We start from the raw sequence: 21,499 nt of genomic DNA, 5'->3' as shown, positions 1-21,499 counted from the left end.
TTCATCAAACAGTTACGAATTGAGTGCTTCCTTTAAGCCAGGTAGTGTTTCAGGCACCAGAAGTACAGTGCTGAGTAAGTCATAGCTTCTCCTCTCAACAAGCTTACACTCCACTGGGGAGGCACACAATAGAGGACTTTGCAATGTAGTATCTAATGTCAACACAGGAGAATTCCACATTCCAAGTTAACAGAACAGCAGATGAACACAGAGTTTTATGAGAAGTTGTTCTGGTTTTGTTTGAACCTTTCAGCTCAAGGAGGTGGCAGCATCATGCTTCTAATGCAAAGGTCCTTAGAAGGATGGCTCTTACCATAAATGGCTCTTACCATGATGGCAAGGATGGCTCTTACTATCAATAAAGCCAGGTTATGGCACAGTTCCGCTAGCCGATCCTTTGGGTTTTGTTTGAGAGGACAAATCTGAAACCAGAACAGTTTGGGTGGAGACGGTTAGAAGGGAGGGGGAGAGTAGGGTGGCAATGTGTTGGATGCTGCACGTTTGTTCTTTCATTTAATCCTTACAACCATCTTTGAGTAGATGTCATTGGATAAGGAGAGAAGCAACCTGCCCAAGACTAAGTGAAAAAAGTGGCACGCCACCCCAGGGGTACCTAATGCTTGGCCGGAAGCAGAAACACTAAAGAGAGAACAAATCATGCACAAAAAGAGAAGGATCCAGAGTCCACGTGGCCATCTTCAAAATGCTGCCCTTGCCTTGCGACTTACATTGCCTTTCTCATGAGAAGCAAAAACATTCCAACGCACCATTTTCCTGGCACGTAGGAATGCTTTGGTCAACGTGTTGACTGCACTGATTCTAACAATTCTTTAGCCTTTTGTAATTCTTTTCATTTTCCTGGAACACTTGAGGATTCAGGGACTTGCTTAGTTTTCTCTCCATAGGCTGCGTAAAGATTTTTAGAGTTGAACTGATTTGAGGCAGGTCTTCTGACTCCCAAAGCAATGCTTTCTTGATGACTTTTCCTTTAGTTTCGAAGACCACTGTATTAGTCCATTTTCACACTGCTATAAAGAAATACCCGAGACTGGATAATTTATAAAAAAAAGAGATTCGATTGACCTACAGTTCCACATGACTGGCAGGCCTCAGAAAACTTACAATCATGGTGGAAAGCGAAGGGGAAGCAGGCACCTTCTTCACACGGTGGCAGGAGAGAGACGAAAGAGCAAAGCAGGAAGAGCCCCTTTTCAAACCATCAGATCTTGTGAGAACTCACTGACTATCACAAGAATAGCATGGGGGAAATCGCCCCCATGATCCACTCACCTTCCTCCCTTGACACCTGGGGATAACAATTTGAGATGAGACACACAGCCAAACCGTACCAGCCACCTGTTAGGATTTTACCCCAGTGTAAAGCCTGCCTCTAAACAATTAGATGGTTGGAGAGGAGGGCATAGCACCGTTTATTTCTTTAGTAATCTTTCATAATTTTGCTTAGTTATCGCATCAGTTGTTTTTCTAAAATTGCAACACTTGTTTTTCTTTATACACCCATCACTTGTATTTTATGCCTTTTAAAAAACAGGAGAGGGCTGGGTGTGGTGGCTCATGCCAATAATCCCAGCACTTTAGGAGGCCCAAGGCAGGCAGATCACTTGATCCCAGGAGTCTGAGACTGTAGTGAGCCGTGATCGCACCACTGCACTCCAGCCTGGGTGACAGAGTAAGACCTTCTCTCAAAAACAAAACCTAGGAGTGTTCAAAGACCCCAGAATTTGGCAATACATGAGAAATATTTAATGTGTTTCTATGACTTTAATTCAGGGCATCAATGTCTCACTTCAGCACGTGTCAGCAAATTAATTGTAAACATGCTGTTTTTAGCCTTAGTATTTAAGAAAAACTTGTTAATCACTTATGATTCAAGGAGATAAAAATGAATAAAACCAGCAGGGCTTGGTGGCTCACATCTGTAATCCCAGCACTTTGGGAGGCCGAGGCAGGCAGATCATGAGGTCAGGAGTTCAAGACCAACCTAATCAACATTGTGAAACCCCTGTCTCTACTAAAAATACAAAAATTAGCTGGGCATGGTGGTGCACACCTGTAATCCTAGCTACTCAGGAGGCTGAGGCAGGAGAATTGCTTGAACCTGGAAGGTGGAGGTTGCAGTGAGCCGATATCGTGCCATTGCACTCCAGGCTGGGTGAAAGAGTGAAATTCTGTCTCAAAAAAAATAAAGAATTAATAAAACCAGTTTTATCTTAAAAGAAAGAAAGAAAATTTAAAGATGGCATGCTAATGATTTAAGCCCCCAGTGTTAAAGTTGACCTGGGAGAAAGCAGAGAGTAGGGGCACGGTCATATCACAAGCCCTAGGTGAACCCCCTCTTTGGGGTCCCCAGGCAGGGAATAGGGGGAAGCCGTAACTGCCACCATATACTTGCCACTGTCCCTCTGCTGTGTTCCTGAAGCAGGTGACATTAATGTAATCTGATGCAAGGAGTACTGCTACCTCCTAATCAGAACACTACTGACCCCAGGCCAGCCTCAAAAATCCTCCAAAGATTTTTCTCTTCCTCATCATGTTAAAAAAAAAAAAAAGACTTCAGTATCGATGCTTTGCATGCTCATTGTTGGAAAATACAGACCAGGCCAGGCACGGGGGCTCACGCCTGTAACCCCAGCACTTTGGGAGGCTGAGGCAGGTGGATCACTTGACATCTGGATAAGACCAACCTGTCCAACATGGCGAATCCCATCTCTACTACAAATACCAAAATTAGCCGGGCATGGTGGCACATGCATGTAGTCCCAGCTACTTGGGAGGCTGAGGCAGAGAATCACTTGAACCTTGAGGCAGAGGTTGCAGTGTTCCAAAATTATGCCAGTGCACTCCAGCCTGGGTGACAGAGTGAGATTCAAAAAAAGAGAAAATATGGACCTACAAAAAAGAAGAAAATGAAAGTGATCCAGAATCTCCTAGACTCAGAAAAAAAAACTAAAATGTTGATTCCGATTCTCCTCAGTATCTCAGATCACAGAAACCCTGTCCTCTGTGTTGATGAACCAGATCCTTCCAGCGATACAGATGAACCCAACTGGAAGTTTCTGTTTGTTTTTCTCTGGAGTCGTTTTCCGGAGGTTGGTTCTCTAAATTTTGTTGGGTGAGGGGCACGGATTCCGGAGATAGGTAGGTTGCAGTTATGTGTGTTTGGGGTTGTTTTCATTTCCAAATATTCACCCCCACCCCCAGCTTTGGGGCCGAGAGGTATCGCGAGCCTTTTCACAAGGGCATGTATATTCAAGATCCTGCTGTGTTACTCGGGTACTGTTTTTTACTTAGAAAAATATTTTTTTTGAGCCCTGGAAGCTTTTGTTCATTTGAACGTTGTGTTTGAAGCTTGGCTATGGCAGGAATTGGCTTTGGCCGCGAGATCGTAATAGGTACAGATGACCAGGGTTACAGGGCGCCCTGCCTCTCCCGATCCGCTGCTCTGGAAGCGCCTTAGGTATCTGAGAGCTCCGAGCAGGCTGGAGGGGCGGAGCTTGGAAGCAGTCTGGCGGCTGGCGCCTCCGGTAACCTAGCAACCGGCGCCCTGGCAACGCTAGGGGGCGGGACCGAAGGAGGAAGTCGGAAACTGAAGGCCACTTCTCGCGAGAGTTGTTTTTGCGCGCGAACTCTGAGTGCAAGGGTCTCAGGGTCAGGTCGCGGCTGGTCGCTGTGCAGGTACTTGGGTTACGCGACGATCTCAGCGAATCTGGTCGCCTTTGTCCCCCGCCATGGAGACCTCAGCGCTCAAGCAGCAGGAGCAGCCCTCGGCGGCCAAGATCAGGAACCTGCCCTGGTAGGAAGAGGCCGAGCGGCCGCGGTGGACAGAGGGGGCCGGGCTGCCGCGCGGGGAGGCGGTGGCCGGAGTGGGCAGGTGACCGGACCCCAGCCCTATCTCGCCTCGCCGCTCCCGGGCCTGCAGTCAGGGCCGAGCCGCAGAGGTTTCCCCCGATGCCCCCCAGGTCCCCAGACTCGTCCGTTCTGTTTAGGACTTTCGCCAGCTCTCACCCGTTCACCCCCAGCTCCATTTGCCGAAGAAGAAAGCGGCTTTCGCACTGGTGACAGCACAGGGATTCGATCCCGCGTCCTCTGACACCTGCGTTGGCCTTCATGCCAAAATGTCCTCTTCCCACTCTTCAAAACCTGCGATGCGACTATTGGTCACATTTTAAACTAGTAATAACGCTCCCTGGTCAACTTTTATTGAATGGCGTATTGCTAGATTAGCAGATGCCCTGTTAGATGTTCGATCCTTACAAAGACCCTAGGAGGTAGGCACTGCTTCAAATTTTACACAGGAGGAAACTGCATCTTAGAAAGGTTAAATGACTTGTCTATGGTCCAAGGCTAGAAAATAAGCTTGGAGGTGAATCTAGGAAGTCTGAATTCAGAGCTTGTACTGTTAACCATCCTACTTCAACAGCTATGTCCTAGCAATGCTCTAAAGACTTTGATGCAATTTGGCTTGGTTTCGAAAAGCTCCAAGTTGTCATTGTCTAGTAGCTAATTCAGTTTGTTTTTATTGTGGTTTTTAAAAAAAATCCCTTAAGATTGACAGTTGTAACTATTTTATGTATTTATGTATTTTTTTTTTTAGAGACAGGATCTTGCTCTATTGCCCAGGCTGGAGCGCAGTAGTGTGATCACAGCTCAGTGTAACTTCAAACATTGGGGTTCAAGCCATTCTCCTGCCTCAGCCTCCAAAGCACTGGGACTTTTAGAGGCAAGCTACCAAGCCCAGCATGTAACCATTTTAAAGCGTACAATTCAGTGGCATTAAGTACATTCAGAATGCAGTGTACTGTTGTGGAGTCCTCCCACTATCTGGTTCCAAAATTTCATCATCCTAAATGCAAATCCTGTACCCTTGACAGTCACTCCCCATTCTCTCCTTCCTCTAGCCCCTGGCAACCACTAATCTTTCTGTCTCTATGGATTTGCCTATTCTGGACATTGATGTAAGTGGAATCTTACATGATGTGGCCTTTTGTGTCTGGTTTCTTTCACTCAGCATCACGTTTTCAAGGTTCATGCATGTTGCTGTTTGTATCAGTACTGCATTTCTTGTTATGGCTGAATCATAGTCCATTGTATGGACAGAAGACATTTTACCTATCCATTCTTCTGTTGAAGCCTATTTGGGTATGAGTTTCAAATGCACTTTGAAACAGTAGGTGCCCATCACATTGAGATTATAGACAAACAGCTGGAAAGATGAGATCAGAACAGTTTTCAACCTCAGCACTATTGACATTTTGGACCAAGATACTCTGGGTGGGTCTGAGGGAGCTGTCCTGCACTGTGGCATGTTTAACATTCCTAGAGACTATGCACTAAGTGCCTAGGACCCTCTGCCCATGTGTGACATCTGAATATGTCTCCAGATATCACTAGATGTTCCTAGGAGGACGAAATCACCCCGGTTGAGAACCACTGGTCTATGTTCAAACTTAAAGTGCTTTTTCTTTCTTTTTAAATTAGGATATGAAAGGATTCTTTCTCTTTTTTTTTTTGAGACAGGGTCTCACTCACTCTGTCACCTAGGATGGAGAGCAGTGGTGCGATCTCAGTTCACTGCAACCTCTGCCTCCCAGGTTCAAGCGATTCTCCCACCTCAGCCTGCTAAGTAGCTGGGACTACAGGGACATGCCACCATACCTGGCTAATTTTTGTATTTTTTCGTATTTTTTTATTGAATGGCATATTAGCATTATTAGATTAGCAGATGCCCTGTTAGATGTTTGATCCTTACAAAGACCCTAGGAAGTAGCTGTAGAGACAGGGTTTCGCCGTGTTGGCCAGGCTGGTCTTGAACTCCTGACCTCAAATGATCTACCTGCTTCAGCCTCCCAAAGTGCTGGGATTACAGGTGTGAGCCACTGTGCCTGGCCTACAAGGATTTTTTTTTTCCCTGAGACAGAGTCTTATTCTGTGGCCCCGGCTGGAGTTTAATGGCGTGATATCGGCTCACTGCAACCTCCACCTCCTGGGTTCAAGCAATTCTCCTGCCTCAGTCTCCTGAGTGGCTGGGATTACAGGTGTGCGCCACCATGCTTGGCTAATTTTTGTATTTTTAGTAGAGACGGGGTTTCACCATGTTGGTCAGGCTGGTCTTGAACTCCTGACCTTGTGATCCACCCGCCTCAGCCTCCCAGAGTGTTGAGATTACAGGCGAGGCATCATGCCCAGCCAAGGATTCTTTTGCATATAAAATATTCTTGCGTTTATATGTCATAATACATGCTAAATTGTATTTCAGGGTTGAGAAATACCGACCACAGACCCTGAATGATCTCATTTCTCATCAGGACATTCTGAGTACCAGTAAGTATCCATGTGTCCATTGCTCTTGTCCTGGTTGAAGAACCTGTATAAATTTCTTGGTAATGTTGTCTCTCCTAAGTAATACCTTCAGAGAATCTGATTGAGCTTTATAGAATGTGGCTTTAAGATTGTTCATTCATTTTCTTCAGGTAGCTACAGTCTAGTGGGTAAGTCATAAACATGAGCATAAAATTGCAACACAATTTTATGAGTAAAAATAGCATTACAGAGAATCATTTAAGTTCAAAGACGTCGCCAGCACCCAGAAAAGTGCCTGTAACACAGTAGGCACTCAGTAAATACTTGACTGGCTGCATTATTGAGTGAATTCCAATTGCACCAGGAATACAGAGACAAAGCCCCTATGTCAAGTTGTATCTGCCTCTGATTTGGACATTGAATTGGGTTGAAGAGCTCTCAGCCCAACTCAGGGACCTGGGGTGAATGAGGCAGCTCCCAAACACTGATGGTGCCCTCCTTTCTTCCCGATCCTCAGTTCAGAAATTTATCAGTGAAGACCGACTGCCACACTTGCTTCTCTATGGCCCCCCAGGGACAGGCAAGACATCCACCATCCTAGCCTGTGCGAAGCAGCTATATAAAGACAAAGAATTTGGCTCCATGGTCTTGGAGGTAAATAAGATTGTTCTTACTCTACATATAACTTAGGACTCCAGTCTCTTAATTTCAGTTCTGCTGGTTTTATTTTACTTTAAAAGTAAGTTGTCCCACAGGCAGTTAGGAGAGAAATAAATTTGAAATAAGGTATTTTAATTCACTTTTTTCTCTAATGACCATTTTGCTCTGGATTCGCTTTGGTCAGCTAGAGGGCAGTTGTAGGGCTAGGCACCTTTTTCTTTGCTATTGCCAACTTCTACCCAAACCCTGCTTATGGTTACTTGGTTGTTGCCTGTCCGCCATGACCCCTCCAGATCAATTCTCCTCATTTCTCCACCCTATTCTTGCCTGGAAGGCTGAGCTCTATTGACTAGAAGCTCACTTACCCTCTGGCTCCTGGTTGAGATTGACCAATAGGGGCCCTGGCAGGGGTAGGGAAGGAAGTGAGTGATGCCTGGACCTTCTCTGGGGGCTGACACTGCCGGCAGTGTGGCCCACCTGTAGGGTACATCTCACAAGTGGTACCTTTCTGGTAGCCCTCTCCAATTGCCTATAGTCACTCCCTTCACTAACCCCTTCAGGCCCAAAGGCAACAGGGATTGCATAGCCCCGTGATTTTCCTATATCACACCTTTAAAAAGATCCCCTGGGCCGGGTGTAGTGGCTCACACCTGTAATCCCAACACTTTGGGAGGCTGAGGCAGGTGGATTGACTGAGGCCAGGAATTAGAGACCACCCTGGCCAACATAGTGAAACCCCATCTCTAATTTAAAAAAATATAAAAAATTAGCCAGGCGACTTTGGGAGGCCAAGGTGGGTGGATCACCTGAGGTCAGCAGTTCAAGACCAGCCTGGCCATCATGGTGAAACCCCATCTTTATATTAAAAATTTTTTTTTAAATTTTTTAAGAAAAAAAAAATTAGCCAGGCCAGGTGGCGGATACCTGTAATCCCAGCTACTCAGGAAGCTGAGGAAGGAGAATCGCTGGAACCTGGGAGGCGAGGGTTGCAGTGAGCCGAGATCGCGCCATTGCGTTCCAGCCTGGCAACAAGAGTGAAACTCTGTCTCAAAAAAAAAAAATAGATCTCCTTGTTTAATTCTCTGCAAATTGCTGCATTTGAATATGCCATCTGTATATTGCTGAGACCTTGACTAATATACTTAGATTCAAAAATCTGAGTATTGTCTATTGCAAGAAAAAAATGTTTAACTTACTTTTTAGACATGGGTATCAGAACTTTGCTGCTGCTAATGTCCTCATTTCAGTTTATTAAGAACTTGGTAACCTTGGGATTGTGGTAGTTAAATTTGGATCATTCTGCTTATACCAGAGGTGCTGTTCAGTGTAACCATACTAATTAATTATTTCTCCAATTTACGTAAGAGTCCTTGTCCTCAAAGGGTGGGGATAATATAGCCATCTGCCTTTCGGAATGTAAGGTAATGAGTTAGTGAGTTTTGTCAGACACAGAGAGCTAGTCTGCTGAGCTGGACTAATGAGACACACTGAAACCCAGAACTCGTAGATAGCGCAGCAACATGCTTTGTGTTTTGACTTTTGTCTTCTGCATTTAGCTGAATGCTTCAGATGACCGAGGAATAGACATCGTTCGAGGACCAATCCTGAGCTTTGCTAGCACAAGGACAATATTTAAGTAAGAATTATTTATATCATTTCTCTCCCTTGATCTTGGTTAGTAAGATGATATGGTTTAATGTTTTAATCCTTTCCTTTGCCAGTTTATATAGGTTGAAAAAAAGTGACTTTGTTGAAAGCAGCCATGGAAAAGAGATAACAGGGTTGGTAGTAAGAAGTGTTATAATGCAACTATTAAAAGAAAATGTTATCTACATCTGTATATACCTGTATTAGGAAGTTCTTTTTTGTTGTTTGTTTGTGGAGACAGGGTCTCCCTCTATGAGGCTGGAGCGCAATAGCATGATCTCAGCTCACTGCAGCCTCCACCTCCCATGCTTAAATGATCCTCCAGCCTCAGCCTCCTGAGTAGCTGGGACTACAGGCACAAGCCATCATGTCCAACTAATTTTTGTATTTTTCAGTAGACATGGGGTATCCCCATGTTGCCTAGGCTGATCTAGAACTCCTAAGCTCAAGCAATCTGCCTGCCACAGCCTCCCAAAGTGCTGAGATTACAGGCATGAGCCCAGGCTGTATTACCAAGTTCTTTAGGGAAACATTAACTTCATTTTTAGTTCCTGGGAGCTGGTTAGATTACCATAAGACTGGATGAGCTAGTTTGAATTTAAACAAAAATAAATTGAGATCAGGATGGATAACTAGGATGGTGGCTAAAAAAAAGAAAAACGGTGAGGGCCAGGCACAGTGGCTGATGCCTGTAATCCTAGGACTTTGGGAGGCCTAGGTGGTTGGATCAGCTGAGGTCACAAGTTCAAGACCAGCCTAGCCAACATAGTAAAACCTTGTCTCTACTGAAAATACAAAAATTATCTGCGCATGGTGGCAGGCACCTATAATCCCAGCTACCTGGGAGGCAGAGGTTGCAGTGAGCTAAGATCACAGCACTGCACTACAGCCTGGGCAACAGAGCAAAAACTCAGTCTCAAACAAAAAGAAAAAGGGTGAGAAGACTGAGACCTGAGTGAAGGAGATGGAGAAAGCAGTTGGCATGATAGGGTACTCTGTGGAAGGAAGGTGAAGGTGCCAGAGGACACAGCACGTAGAAGCAAAGAAATCAGTCCTCAGTTCCCACCAAGGGTTGAAAGAGTGATGGGCCGTTTCCTCTCTGAGTGGCCAAAGATGTTTGCCTTGGTCAAAGTTCTAGAAGAAATAGCCTTTCTGAGACAGGGCCTGTTGGCACCAATGGGAAGATGCAGGTTTGGGTTCAGATATTGAGGTGAGATTGAAGACATCTTTAGACAGCACCATTTGTTTTTCTAGGAAAGGCTTTAAGCTGGTGATCTTGGATGAAGCAGATGCCATGACTCAGGATGCCCAGAATGCCTTGAGAAGAGGTAAGCGGAGCCGCTGTGTAGCGTGTGGGCTGCAGGGCACACTGGAAGGAGAATTAGGAACTTTGTTTCTTGTTGCTGTTGTTGTTTTGTTGTTTTTTCCTCCATCGCCCAGACTGGAGCGCAGTGGTGTAATCTCGGCTCACTGCAACCTCCGCCTCCCAGGTTCAAGCGATTCTCCAACCTCAGCCTCTCAGGTGGCTGAGATTACAGGCACGTGCCACCCAGCTAATTTTTATATTTTTAGTAGAGATGGGGTTTCACCACGTTGGCCAGGCTGGTCTCGAACTCCTGACCTCAGGTGATCTGCCTGCCTCGGCCTCCCAAAGTGCTGGGATTACAGGAGTATTAGGAACTTTGGACATGAGATATAGCATGGCTTGTTTTCAGTTTTCATCTTCTGGCCCAGAGAAATCTGTACACCTTTCTCTGTGTCTCCCATCTGAGGAGGCAGGCAAGATACCTAGCGGGACCTTCCCTTTCAGCAGCCTAAGGACTAAGCCCTGTGTGGACTTCTAAGTCTGGCCCGTCACTGGTGTTCAACCTCCTTTGACACTGAGTTCAATTTCAGGGTTGGGAATTCATATCTTTCCATGGGACAGGGTATGGAAAATCTTTCATCCCTAAACTATTGGCTAGTCCCTTCTGCTAATGGTACCCTTTGAACCACAATTGCTAGGAAAAGAATATCTGAAGTTGAGGTGCACTCAGAGAGCTGACATTACTGCTTGCCAAGTGAACGATTTGGCAGGAGGAGGGAGCGCACCCTGGGATTTGTCTGTCTTCAGGGGCCTAGTGCAGTGCTTTTCTCTTAAAGGACGCTTGTAATCTCTCATTAAGATTCTAAGTGAATCAGCTTTGAGAGAAGAACGATCTTTAGGAGTTTGTGGGGAGGGAGTAGATGGCAGCACATGTTTTAGAAGAGGAGGAGGAGGAGGACAGTGAGAATATCTTCTGGTCCTAGAAGCTTGGCAGCCTTTCTTCGGCATCTTGTTCTGCCGAGTGACTGTCAGTCTGGGCAGATCCCCATGTGAGAACATTGGGTACCTACAGAATGGAACTGGTGTCATAAGCATCTCTCTGTTGAGGTTATTGCCCCCTTGAGTGCTCTAAGGCCTCCAGAGAGTGTCCATGGAAAAGTCTGCAAAAAGCTGTCCCCGTCCTTGCCCATAGAAGATGAAGAATCATCAACCTGCCAAATATAATTTTATGTAAAAGGACAAGAAGCAGTCTCATAATCTTAATGGGATTGCATGGCAAAAGTGCCAGAATCATGGCAAGTGGTAAAAAAGGAAGCATTTTGTAAAATCCCACCGAGGCATGTTTACCAGCTTATGAAAGAGGAGTGGCTAGGCGGGGCGTGGTGGCTCACGCCTGTAATCCCAGCACTTTGGGAGCTGAGGCGGGCAGACCACTTGAGGTCAAGAGTTCAAGATCAGGCTGGCCAACATGGAGAAACCCTGTCTCTACTAAAACTACAGAACTTGGCCGGGTGTGGTGGTGCGCGCCTGTAATCCCAGCTACTCGGGAGGCTGAGGCAAGAGAATCACTTGAACGCGGGAGGCAGAGGTTGCAGTGAGCCGAAATCATGCCATTGCACTCCAGCCTGGGTAACAGAGCGAGACTGTTTCAAAAAAAGAAAAGAGGAGTGGCTGGTCTCTGATCTGAACAGGCCAGCACTGCGCTGTCTCTTCTCAGGCTGCAGCCTCACTTGTTTGCATTCTTTCTTTTTCGAGATGGAGTCTTACTCTGTCACCCATGCTGGAGTGCAGTAGCATAATTTTGGGTCACTGCAACCTCCACCTCCCGGATTCAAGCAATTCTCTTGCCTCAGCCTCCCGAGTAGCTCGGATTACAGGAATGCACCACCACGCCTGGCTAATTTTTGTATTTTTAGGAGAGATCGGGTTTTGCCATGTTGCCCAAGCTCGTCTCAAACTCCTCACCTCAAATGATCCTCCCGCCTCAGCTTTCCAAAGTGCTGGGATTACAGATATGAGCCACCGCGCCCGGCCAACACCCTCACTTGTTTGCAGTCTTGAATCTTTTCCTATACCCTTGTGACCACAGAATAGTTCAAGTTTTCTGGGTTCCTTGAAAAATCAGAATGCACTTTGACATGAGGTGGTTTTATTTTCTCTCATCAGTAATTGAGAAATTCACAGAAAATACCAGATTCTGCCTCATCTGTAACTATCTGTCAAAGATCATCCCCGCCTTGCAGTCCCGCTGTACGAGGTTTCGGTTCGGTCCCCTGACACCCGAACTCATGGTTCCCCGCCTGGAACATGTCGTAGAAGAAGAGAAGTGAGTATTTTGCTAGCCATTGAGGATGCAGCGTAGTAGAAACAGGCTTCTGTAGAAACAGGCCTCTGGGATGGCTGGCTGGTTCATTTGCAGAGGAGATGTTGGAAAGTGACTTAGCAGAGTGCCTAACACAGGGTGAGCCTTGGGGACCGTCCACTGCTATCATTTTCTCTGCTGTCTCAAGGCCGTTCCTCACAAAAGTCATTTGGTTCTTCATTTTTCTTGATTCCGTCCTCCCCTGGAAGCTGTCCCAAATTCCTCCTACTCTTCTTTGTCATTGGAAACTGCATGCTGCCGAGTCCCTTCTGCAAAGATGCTTCCAGCCTTTTTAGACTAGAAGGGAAGGTTCTGAGACATCACATTCTGTGTAATCAGATGCCAAGCAAGTAGCCGACCTGCGCAGCTGCTCATTGTAAAGGAGGAGTTTCGGCTGTGTGATCATGGATTGTGCCTCTGTCCTCCCCAGAGAGAAGAATTCAAGGCCACTGGCTTCATGGGAGAATGCTCGTTCCTAAGTACTAGCTGTTCTTGATTTTGGTTGGCTGTGACTACTAATGTGAAGCCCAGGTCCCTAAAAACCAGAGTGAATTCTATATCATATGGATCAGGAGATTATTAACTCTTTTCCTCTCTTTCCTTCATTCCTTTAAAGCCTTAATCACTCTAGATCATCTTGTTCCTTTGGTGAAGGCTGGTGCTCTCAGGGGGCCTCGTAAATCCCTTTTGCATATTTCTTTCAGAGTTGATATAAGTGAAGATGGAATGAAAGCACTTGTCACCCTTTCCAGCGGAGACATGCGCAGGGCTCTAAACATTTTGCAGGTATGGTCCCAGCAAATCTTTTTTTTTTTTTTTTTTTTGAGACAGAGTCTTGCTCTGTCGCCCAGGCTGGAGTGCAGCAGCATGATCTCAGGTCACTGCAACCTCTGCCTCCTGGGTTCAAGTGAGTCTCCTTCCTCCTGAGCAGCTGGGATTACAGGCACCACTACCACTCCCGGCTAATTTTTGTATTTTTTAGTAGAGATGGGATTTTGCCATGTTGGCCAGGCTGGTCTCTAACCCCTGACTTCAAGTGATCCACCCACCTGGGCTTCCCAAAGTGCTGGGATTACAGGCGTGAGCCACTGTGCCCGGCCTGGTCCCAGCAAATCTTGAGTCATTGTTTTGCAATAGTGTTTCAAGAAAGACCTAAGCAACAGCATGACCAATCTGTAAATTTAGAAATCTAAAACTGGTAAGACCCTGATCTCATAACCTGCTAGATTCCCCCTCCTCGCTTTGTATTCTGATTAATTGAAAAAAATCACTTGTTGTAGGCCAAGTATGGTGACTCAAGCCTGTAACCCCAGCACTTAGGGAGGCCGAGGCAGGTGGATTGCCTCAGCCCAGGAGCTGGAGGCCAGCCTGGGCAACATAGTGAGACTCTGTCTCCACTAAGAAAAAAAACATAAGCCAGGTGTGGTGCGCGCCTGCAGTCCCAGCTACTTAGGAAGCTGAGGCAGGAGGGTAACTTGAGCCTAGGAGATTGAGGCTGCAGTGAGCCACGATCATGCCACTGCACTCTAGCAAGACCTTGTCTCAAAGAAACAGAAAAAAACAAAATTTTTATAAAACAAAAAGAATCAGTTGTTGCAAAGAAGGCAAAGGGAGGGAAGGATTTGGCACTGTAATAGCCAACAGGCTATGGCATCCTCTGATGAGCGACTCTTCCCGCTGTCAAACACGTGGGGTTCCAATTGCCTTGTGCCCGTGGAACTGTGCTGTCCACCTGCATTGCTGCAATTTCTTCTTGGCTCCCTGCAAGTTGGTGGCTGCTGTGACAGCCATTGTGATCTCCCCCTTCCCTCTCTGTCTGCACAGAGCACCAATATGGCCTTCGGGAAGGTGACGGAGGAGACTGTCTACACCTGCACCGGGCACCCGCTCAAGTCAGACATCGCCAACATCCTGGATTGGATGTTGAATCAAGATTTCACCACCGCCTACAGAAGTATCCTTTCTCATGACCTCCTGGCCACCGAGACCTGAAGGTGGCCCCAGGGGTTCAGGCTGCAGCTAGCACCCACACCTTGCTGGCAAAGGACGACTGGCTTCAGGTTACTTTGGTCAGCTTGTTGTGGGAATGAGATGTCTGTAGGTGGAGTGGGTACTTGTCTTTAACACTCCAGGGTTCTTGAAGGGCACTGACCTTCAAGTCAGGGGAAGGCTGAAGCAGCTTCAATCCCAGATGGGAGAAAAGCTTAGGCCTTGGCATTGATGATGCAGTAATTTTCAAGTGGTCAGTGATCGTGATAGCTCTTGTGCTGTGAAATTAAAGGCTAGGAATGGTGATACGAACTCTTTTTGAAAATGCATTTGGGGCCAGGTGCGGTGGTTCATGTCTGTAATCCCAACACCTTGGGAGGCTGAGGCAGGTAGATCACTTGAGGTCAAGAGTTCGAGACCAGCCTGGCCAACATGGTGAACCCATTTCTACTAAAAATACAGAAATTAGCTGGATGTCGTGGCAGGTGCCTGTAGTTCCAGCTACTTGGGAGGCTGAGGCATGAGAATTGCTGGAACTCGGGAGGCAGAGGTTGCAGTGAGCTGAGATTGCACCACTTCAAAGAAGAGAAAGGAAGGAAGGAAGGAAATGAAATTGGCTTTATTCTCTACTAGAAGGAGGTACATTTATCTTTCAGAAAGCCCTTACTGAGGATGAAACAAAGAAAAAGAATTGGAGTCCAACACGTGCAGCTTCAAGTTGAAAGAGAAACAGTTGTTGGGATTAAAAGCCCTACTTTAAAAAGTCACTTGCCAGGGTTTGAATTCAAAATTCTCTGCAGTATGTTTGTTCTGGAACTTGTTCCCTTCGCCTTAACTGCTCCTCTCTAGATATTACAGAGTTGAAAACTCTGAAGGGGTTGGCACTGCATGATATCCTGACAGAGATACACTTGTTTGTGCATAGAGGTAACTTACGTTATTCCCCTAGCTGAGAAGCTGTGAAGAAGGTGGCCTGCTTTGGGGTTAAGGATGGTTAGAACAGGAGGCTTCATTCTCGAAGCAAAGAAACAAATGAAGTATAAATCAGACCCTTTCTTTTTAGCACTTCTGTCTTGCCACTGTTTAAAATTTTGTTACAGAGCTGGGTGTAATGACTCACATCTGTAATCCCAGCACTTTGGGAGGCCAAAGCAGGCAAATCACCTGAGGTCAGGAGTTCGAGACCAGTCTGACCAATATGGTGAAATCCCGTCTCTAATAAAAATACAAAAAATTAGTCGGGTTTGGTGGTGCAGGCCTGTAATCCCAGCTACTCGGGAGGCTGAGGTGGGAGAATTGTTTGAACCTGAGAGGTCGAGGTTGCAGTGAGCTGAGATTTGTCACTGCACTCCAGCCTGGGTGACAGAGCTAGAGTCTGTCTAAAAAAAAAAACTTTGTTCCAGAAACGTTTTTTTAATTTTGTTTTATTTTTTATTATACTTTTAAGTTTTGTGTGCAGAACGTGGTTTGTTACATAGGTATACACGTGCCACGGTAGTTTACTGCATCCATCACCCATCATCTACATTAGGCATTTCTTCTAATCCTATCTCTCCCCTAGCCCCCAATCCCACAAAACCCTCTTTTAATGTCTAGAACTGCTAGGGAGAGTGAAAATACCTGGAGGCTAACTTTATTTCCTTTAGGGGTATTTTACAGCAGTAAGTAGTATATATTAATTCACATTTCTTAAAAAAAAAAAAAATACATATATGGCTGGGCATGGTGGCTCACACCTGTAATCCCAGCTCTTGGGGAGGCCGAGGCAGGCAGATCACAAGGTCAGGAGTTCGAGACCAGCCTGTCCAATATGGTGAAACCCCATTTCTACTAAAAAATACAAAGATTAGCCAGGTGTGGTGTCCCCGCTACTCGAGGCTAAGGCAGGAGAATCACTTGAACCCGGGAGGCGGAGGTTGCGGTGAGCCAAGATCATGCCACTGCACTCCAGCCTGGGCAACAGAGTGAGACTCCATCTCAAAAAAAAAAAAAAAAAAACCCAGCAAGTGGGAACCCAGCATTCAAGTTAACTTGTAGAGCTACCCAGCTGTTAAGAGCAGTGTGATGATCCTTTGGTGCTCTTAGGATCACTTTGGTATCTGCTAATTTTCCTTTTCCTTTTTGGCTACCCTATAAAGAATCACAAAAATAAGAGTGCGCAACTAGTTTGGTGTTAAGGGGATTTGATGTTAAAACTCTTGTCCTCTGGGGGTTTTTTGACAGTGGAGAGTGACAGACCTAACTCATTTGACTTTGTTTTTCCCCCAGTTGACTTTCCATCTTCAGTTCGAATACATTTATTGACCAAAATGGCAGACATTGAGTGAGTACTTCTTGTCCCAATTTTAATTATTTTCCTCCTTTTTTCCCCTGTTGTATTTGTTTCAACTTTCTTGGTTTCAGTTTTTTTCCTAAATCATTCACATATGGTAGAATCTAGTCTGGTGACATTGAATGGAATGAGGGGAAGGGTGTGAGCTGCTTAAAGAACATGGGGATAAACTCAACGGTGAAGTTCAGATCAGTTACATATCTCAAATGAAGGTCTCTCCTTGGACCTCACAGGCTCGGCCACATTGATTCTGAAAACGCCCTTGTTATTTGGGAGGCCTGCTTCCGTTCAACCACCCAGCTGCTATTAAGGCATTTTGGCATACTAAAGCATATTGGGGAGAAAAGTCAACACAAACTCAATTTTCCACTTTGCCTAGTTCCATAAACACTGTTATTAGCCCCCAGTGAAGCTGGCAGCTATCATTTTAAGTAGACAGAGCATCGAGTTCAACACAGACGTCAGCATAGGCCAACTCTAATTTGTGGCATTGGCTTTCACAGGCACAAATTAGGTCACCTCTCCTCATTGCATTGTGAATACGATTTTGCTCTCAGTGACTGGGCATTTAAAAGGTGGCGAGATGAACTCCAGTGTCCTATTTTACTGACTAGACCACAGGCCCACCGATATAACATCCAAACTTCCCAGTGAAATGGCTTACGAGGAAGGAAATCTCCATTTTTTTCCCTCTTATTTTGCCGATGAAATAATCCTTCATTACATAAATTTTGTCTATCTGTATAGTTAGGACGAAGTTCAGTTCAGAACACCACTATCGATACCTAATAATTTCTTTCTTTCTTTGTTTTGGGACAGTCTCGCTCTGTCACCCATGCTAGACTGCAGTGTCGTGATCTTGGCTCACGGCAACTTCTGCCTCCCAGATTCAAGCAATACTCCTGCCTCAGCCTCCCAAATAGCTGGGATTACAGGCATGCACTACCTTGCCCAGCTAATTTTTGTGGGTTGTTTTGTAGAGACAGGGGTTTCACCATGTTGGCCAGGCTGGCCTCAAGTGATTTGCCCACTTTGGCCTCCCAAAGTGCTGGAATTACAGGCGTGAGCCACTGCACCCGGGCCTGATACCTAATAATTTTTAAAACTGAATCTGTCCTTAGGAGTTTGAAACATCAAATTTATAAATCAATGAGTAGGACAGAGAAGAACATGTTAGGGGGAAACATACAAGATTGCCATCCAGGGTAAATTTGTTTCATCAATTCCCCTCCCGACTCCTTCAGCAGATTTCAGCCCTAGATTGCTTGTTCTCTTACGAAAAGGCAGCTGTGTGTGCATTTTCTTACCCTGTGTTTGGTTTCTGTTAGGTACAGGCTTTCTGTTGGCACCAACGAGAAGATCCAGCTGAGTTCCCTCATCGCTGCTTTTCAAGTCACCAGAGACCTGATTGTAGCAGAGGCCTAGAGGCTCCGAGGGCTGTTCACAATTCTCAGGGCTCAGCAGTGATGGAAGAGCAGAGGACAGTTACGGGGTGAACTGCTGCCTGGGGCCATAGGATGAACCAGTCACCCCAAATCTTGGAAAACTCCCTTCTAGGCGAGGATGGGCAGGCATTTAAAAAGTACCATTTTTGTGGTGGTTTGGAGCGGGGATGTACAAAATAATTTTAATGTGTAACTCACATTACACTGCCCATCTTTCATAGGGAAAAAATAACCTTTTTTATTTTAAAAAGTCATAAGACTTTCACCTTTTAGTTGCTTGGATGACAGGGAATTAGCCTGCCCCATTTTGCTCTGCAACAGAAGGCTTTCAAATCTAATATGGTCCAAGTGTCTTCCTACCCAAGGTAAACATCATCTCCAAAATTACATTTATGATTCTAATATTTGGCATTGTGTCTGTATCTAATTTAAATAGATGTTAAAGGATGTCTGGCCAAAACTGCTATACTCTTATAAAATGGGCTGAATCCTCTTACGTTAAAAACTCATCTTTTTATTTACCCTCTGGTAGAAGAGTTACCAGCAGGTTCCAAATTGATGTGGATGAGAAGAAAGAACTTTAAAGATAATATACAGCCTTAAACTATGCCACTGTGGGCCAGAGGCTATATAAAACACAATTGTTTAATGCAAGAGCGGGAAGACTGAGCCTGACTCTAAACCTAGAACTGCGGAAGGACTGGAACTTTTGTACAGACTTAACATTTATTTTACAGCAATCATGCATTTGTATGCTAGTGTTCTTTAAAATAAAAAAGCAGCCTGCTGGCTGTGTTACAAGTGACTCTTATTGGAAAGCCAGAAAGATGCTGACTTTGTCAAACTTGCATTTGTATGAAAACCTGTGTCTCTAATATCACAGAATAAACTTTCTTTGGCTGCTGTTTCTTTATATAAAAGTGTTGTTGTTAAATTCTTAAACTGTCAAATGGAAAAAGTCACTTATTCCCTTTATTTGTGGACAATTCACCCCCTTAAGGACAGCAGCAAAGTTTGAAGCTAAATCTGACAGCCAACCAGGCCTCAAACCACCCAGAGTCTCAGCCTCTGCTATACCTGGAACTTCAAGTTTACCATGAAATGTAAACGCTGGTCAATCCATTCCCAGCTCTTCTGCTATGCTATTTTTGAGACAGGATCATGCTGTCACCCAGGCTGCGTACAATGGCACAATCATGGCTCATTGCAGCCTCCATGTTCCAGGCTCAAGGAGTTCTCCCATCTCAGCCTCCTGAGTAGCTGGGATCACAGATACATGCCACCATGTCCGGCTAAATTTTTTTTTTATTTTTGAGATAGGGTCTTGCTCTATCACCCAGGCTGGAGTGCAATGGTGCAATCACGGCTTCACTGCATGGCTCACTGCAGCCTCAATGGCTTGGTCTCAAACCGTCCTCCCACCTCAGCCTCCTGAGTAGCTGGGTCTACAGGTGCACACCACTACCACACCCGGCTAAGTTTTTTGGCTAATTTTTTTTTTTTAATAGAGGTGGGGTCTCATCTCACTCTGTTGCTCAGACTGATCTTGAACTCCTGGGCTCAAGCAATCCTCCCACCTCAGCCTCCCAAAGTGCTGGGATTACAGGCATGTGCCATCACACCCAGCCCTGCTTGTTTTAAAAGGGGATTTTTTCTTTTCTTAATGGGAAAAAAATGAAACAGAGCCAAAAGCTTTTAACTGTTTTTTTCTTTCCTTCAATGAAAGCCTCTCATTTTGAAAAGAAATGTTTTTCTTCAAGCAACAAAAGTGGTAGAGGAAATTCCTCAACTTTCTCTACAAGTCATGTAACATTACACTGGCCTCCATAAAGCACCGATTAAGAAAGCTAAAGAACAAGATGTTGTATCTCTTTTAAAATAATTTAAAATATATTAAACTTTCCTAAGGCAAATTTTGTTTGAATGAGGTGTCTTGATTAGATAACTACATGCCACTGAAGGAGAACAGTACTTTTAAGGAGCTATTTTTGTTTCGCGGTACAGTTGAAACCAGCTGATTAATCCAATGAAGTTAAACAGCGGAGACAGATCTCGTACATAAGAGTATCAGCTAAAGTCATAACACCAATTCTTTACACAATTAAGACATCTTTGCAACTGTTCAATTTAAGTACTATGGTTTTTAGATATCGAGAAAAACACAGTTGTACCTTAACATCTGTTGAGAAAATACAAATAAATATGTTGCTAATAAATGGCCACTGATAACTCAGTAGCCATCTGAATAGTCATGCAGTTTAGGAATACATCCTTGTATAATCTGACATACAAATTTGTCATCTCCTGCACATGCACACCATTGTTTAAAAAAAAAAAAAGCCAGTAATAGTGTCTGGATCAGCCAGGAGCACAGCCTCTGATTCCCCTGTAATTTAGTTAAGCTAAATTAATACCTCATACCAAATGGCTCCAGGAAAACTGTCCTGCAGGTCAGAAGGGAGCCCAAGAAGAAAAGCACTTTGGCCAACGTCAAAGCAACTGTGACCACAGCAGGAAAGAACCTGAACCAATGCTACCACTGCATCAGAAACACAAGGATAGGTACTAGGCAGGAGCCATCCTTCCCAGTGGAGGGAGTGTGAGCTGCTCTGCCACTAGAGAGGCTCTGGAGGCCCACTTACTTATATAATCAAAACAACATCAGTAACTGCACTTTGAATCAAAACGACTAGAAAGAGTTCAACACTTGCTGTTTGTAACTGGAATGAAGATTTAAAGTAAGGCTCTGTTGCCGCACAAGTGGAATCTCCTCCTCTAAGACTGACTTTCACATGCCAGGGAGAGAAAGATCCATGACTAGTACACTGGAATCTGGTTTTGCTACATTCTATTCACAATCCCGAAGAAATGCTGTTTCAATCCAAGACCAGATGTTTGGCCCATTATTCCAACAACTCCTTTGCCAGGCAGATTTATCCTGTTACAAAGAAACATAAGATGTGGCGTTGCTTAAAAAGTCCTGTATGTGAGGAACTCTTTCATTTTCTTGGGGATTGGCAGTGCTAGGACTTGGTAAGTTGTTAGGAAGCTTCGGAGGGCTTTCCGGCATAAGTGCTTCAGTGAGGATAGGACCCTAGGAGCTGTCCAGAACTGGACGTGGCCATCTCTTGTCCTGAAATGAAACAGAAACCGACGCTGTGTTAAGACAGAGCTTGTATGTTCATGTTTTCATTGTGATGGATATTAATATTTCTACTTTGACTGGAAAGAGGAGGAGACTTCAGAGAGTGAAACGTGTACTCCTGATCGTGGAAATGGATGTAAAAGTTGTGCTGCTGATAGGATTATAAACACTCAAGACACCTTTGATACCAAAGTGCTCTCTCTCAGCACAGCCCTTTCTAAATCTGACCACTGTTACTTCAAAAGTAATAGAGGGAAGAGTGCCACCTACTGAATTATAGATGTTACCTGTA

General features: G+C 45.0%; 2 protein-coding genes across 4 annotated transcripts in view; one reads left to right on the top strand and one right to left on the bottom strand.

The window, feature by feature from the left end:
- Positions 1-3,625: 3,625 nt before the first annotated feature.
- RFC5 (replication factor C subunit 5) lies at positions 3,626-19,473 on the top strand. Of its 2 annotated transcripts, XM_064379755.1 has the most exons (12): positions 3,626-3,814; positions 4,616-4,741; positions 6,278-6,342; positions 6,839-6,975; positions 8,538-8,617; positions 9,883-9,956; positions 12,101-12,260; positions 13,001-13,082; positions 14,121-14,250; positions 15,135-15,212; positions 16,554-16,608; positions 17,946-19,473. In XM_064379755.1, the coding sequence occupies exons 4-12, from the start codon at positions 6,964-6,966 to the stop codon at positions 18,040-18,042; spliced, it is 768 nt and encodes a 255-aa protein (XP_064235825.1). In that variant the 5' UTR covers positions 3,626-3,814; positions 4,616-4,741; positions 6,278-6,342; positions 6,839-6,963; the 3' UTR covers positions 18,043-19,473. The 2 variants fall into 2 exon arrangements, with proteins under 2 accessions (XP_064235825.1, XP_012324412.1); XM_012468989.3 differs by lacking the exon at positions 4,616-4,741.
- The window catches only part of WSB2 (WD repeat and SOCS box containing 2), a 33,468-nt gene continuing 26,858 nt past the window's right edge, over positions 14,890-21,499 (bottom strand). For both annotated transcript variants that reach the window (XM_064379754.1, XM_021675497.2), the window contains exon 9: positions 14,890-21,195. In XM_064379754.1, coding sequence (XP_064235824.1) covers positions 21,033-21,195 — 163 coding nt within the window. In that variant the 3' untranslated portion in view covers positions 14,890-21,032. The remainder of the gene's footprint in view (positions 21,196-21,499) is intronic.

The sequence above is a fragment of the Aotus nancymaae genome, unplaced genomic scaffold, assembly GCF_030222135.1.
Source record: "Aotus nancymaae isolate 86718 unplaced genomic scaffold, 86718_ANA_hifiasm-v0.15.2.pri h1tg000021l, whole genome shotgun sequence".
Classification (NCBI taxonomy): Eukaryota; Metazoa; Chordata; class Mammalia; order Primates; family Aotidae; genus Aotus; species Aotus nancymaae.
Note: the sequence above shows the minus strand (reverse complement) of the source record. Positions and strands in the feature narration are given on the sequence as shown.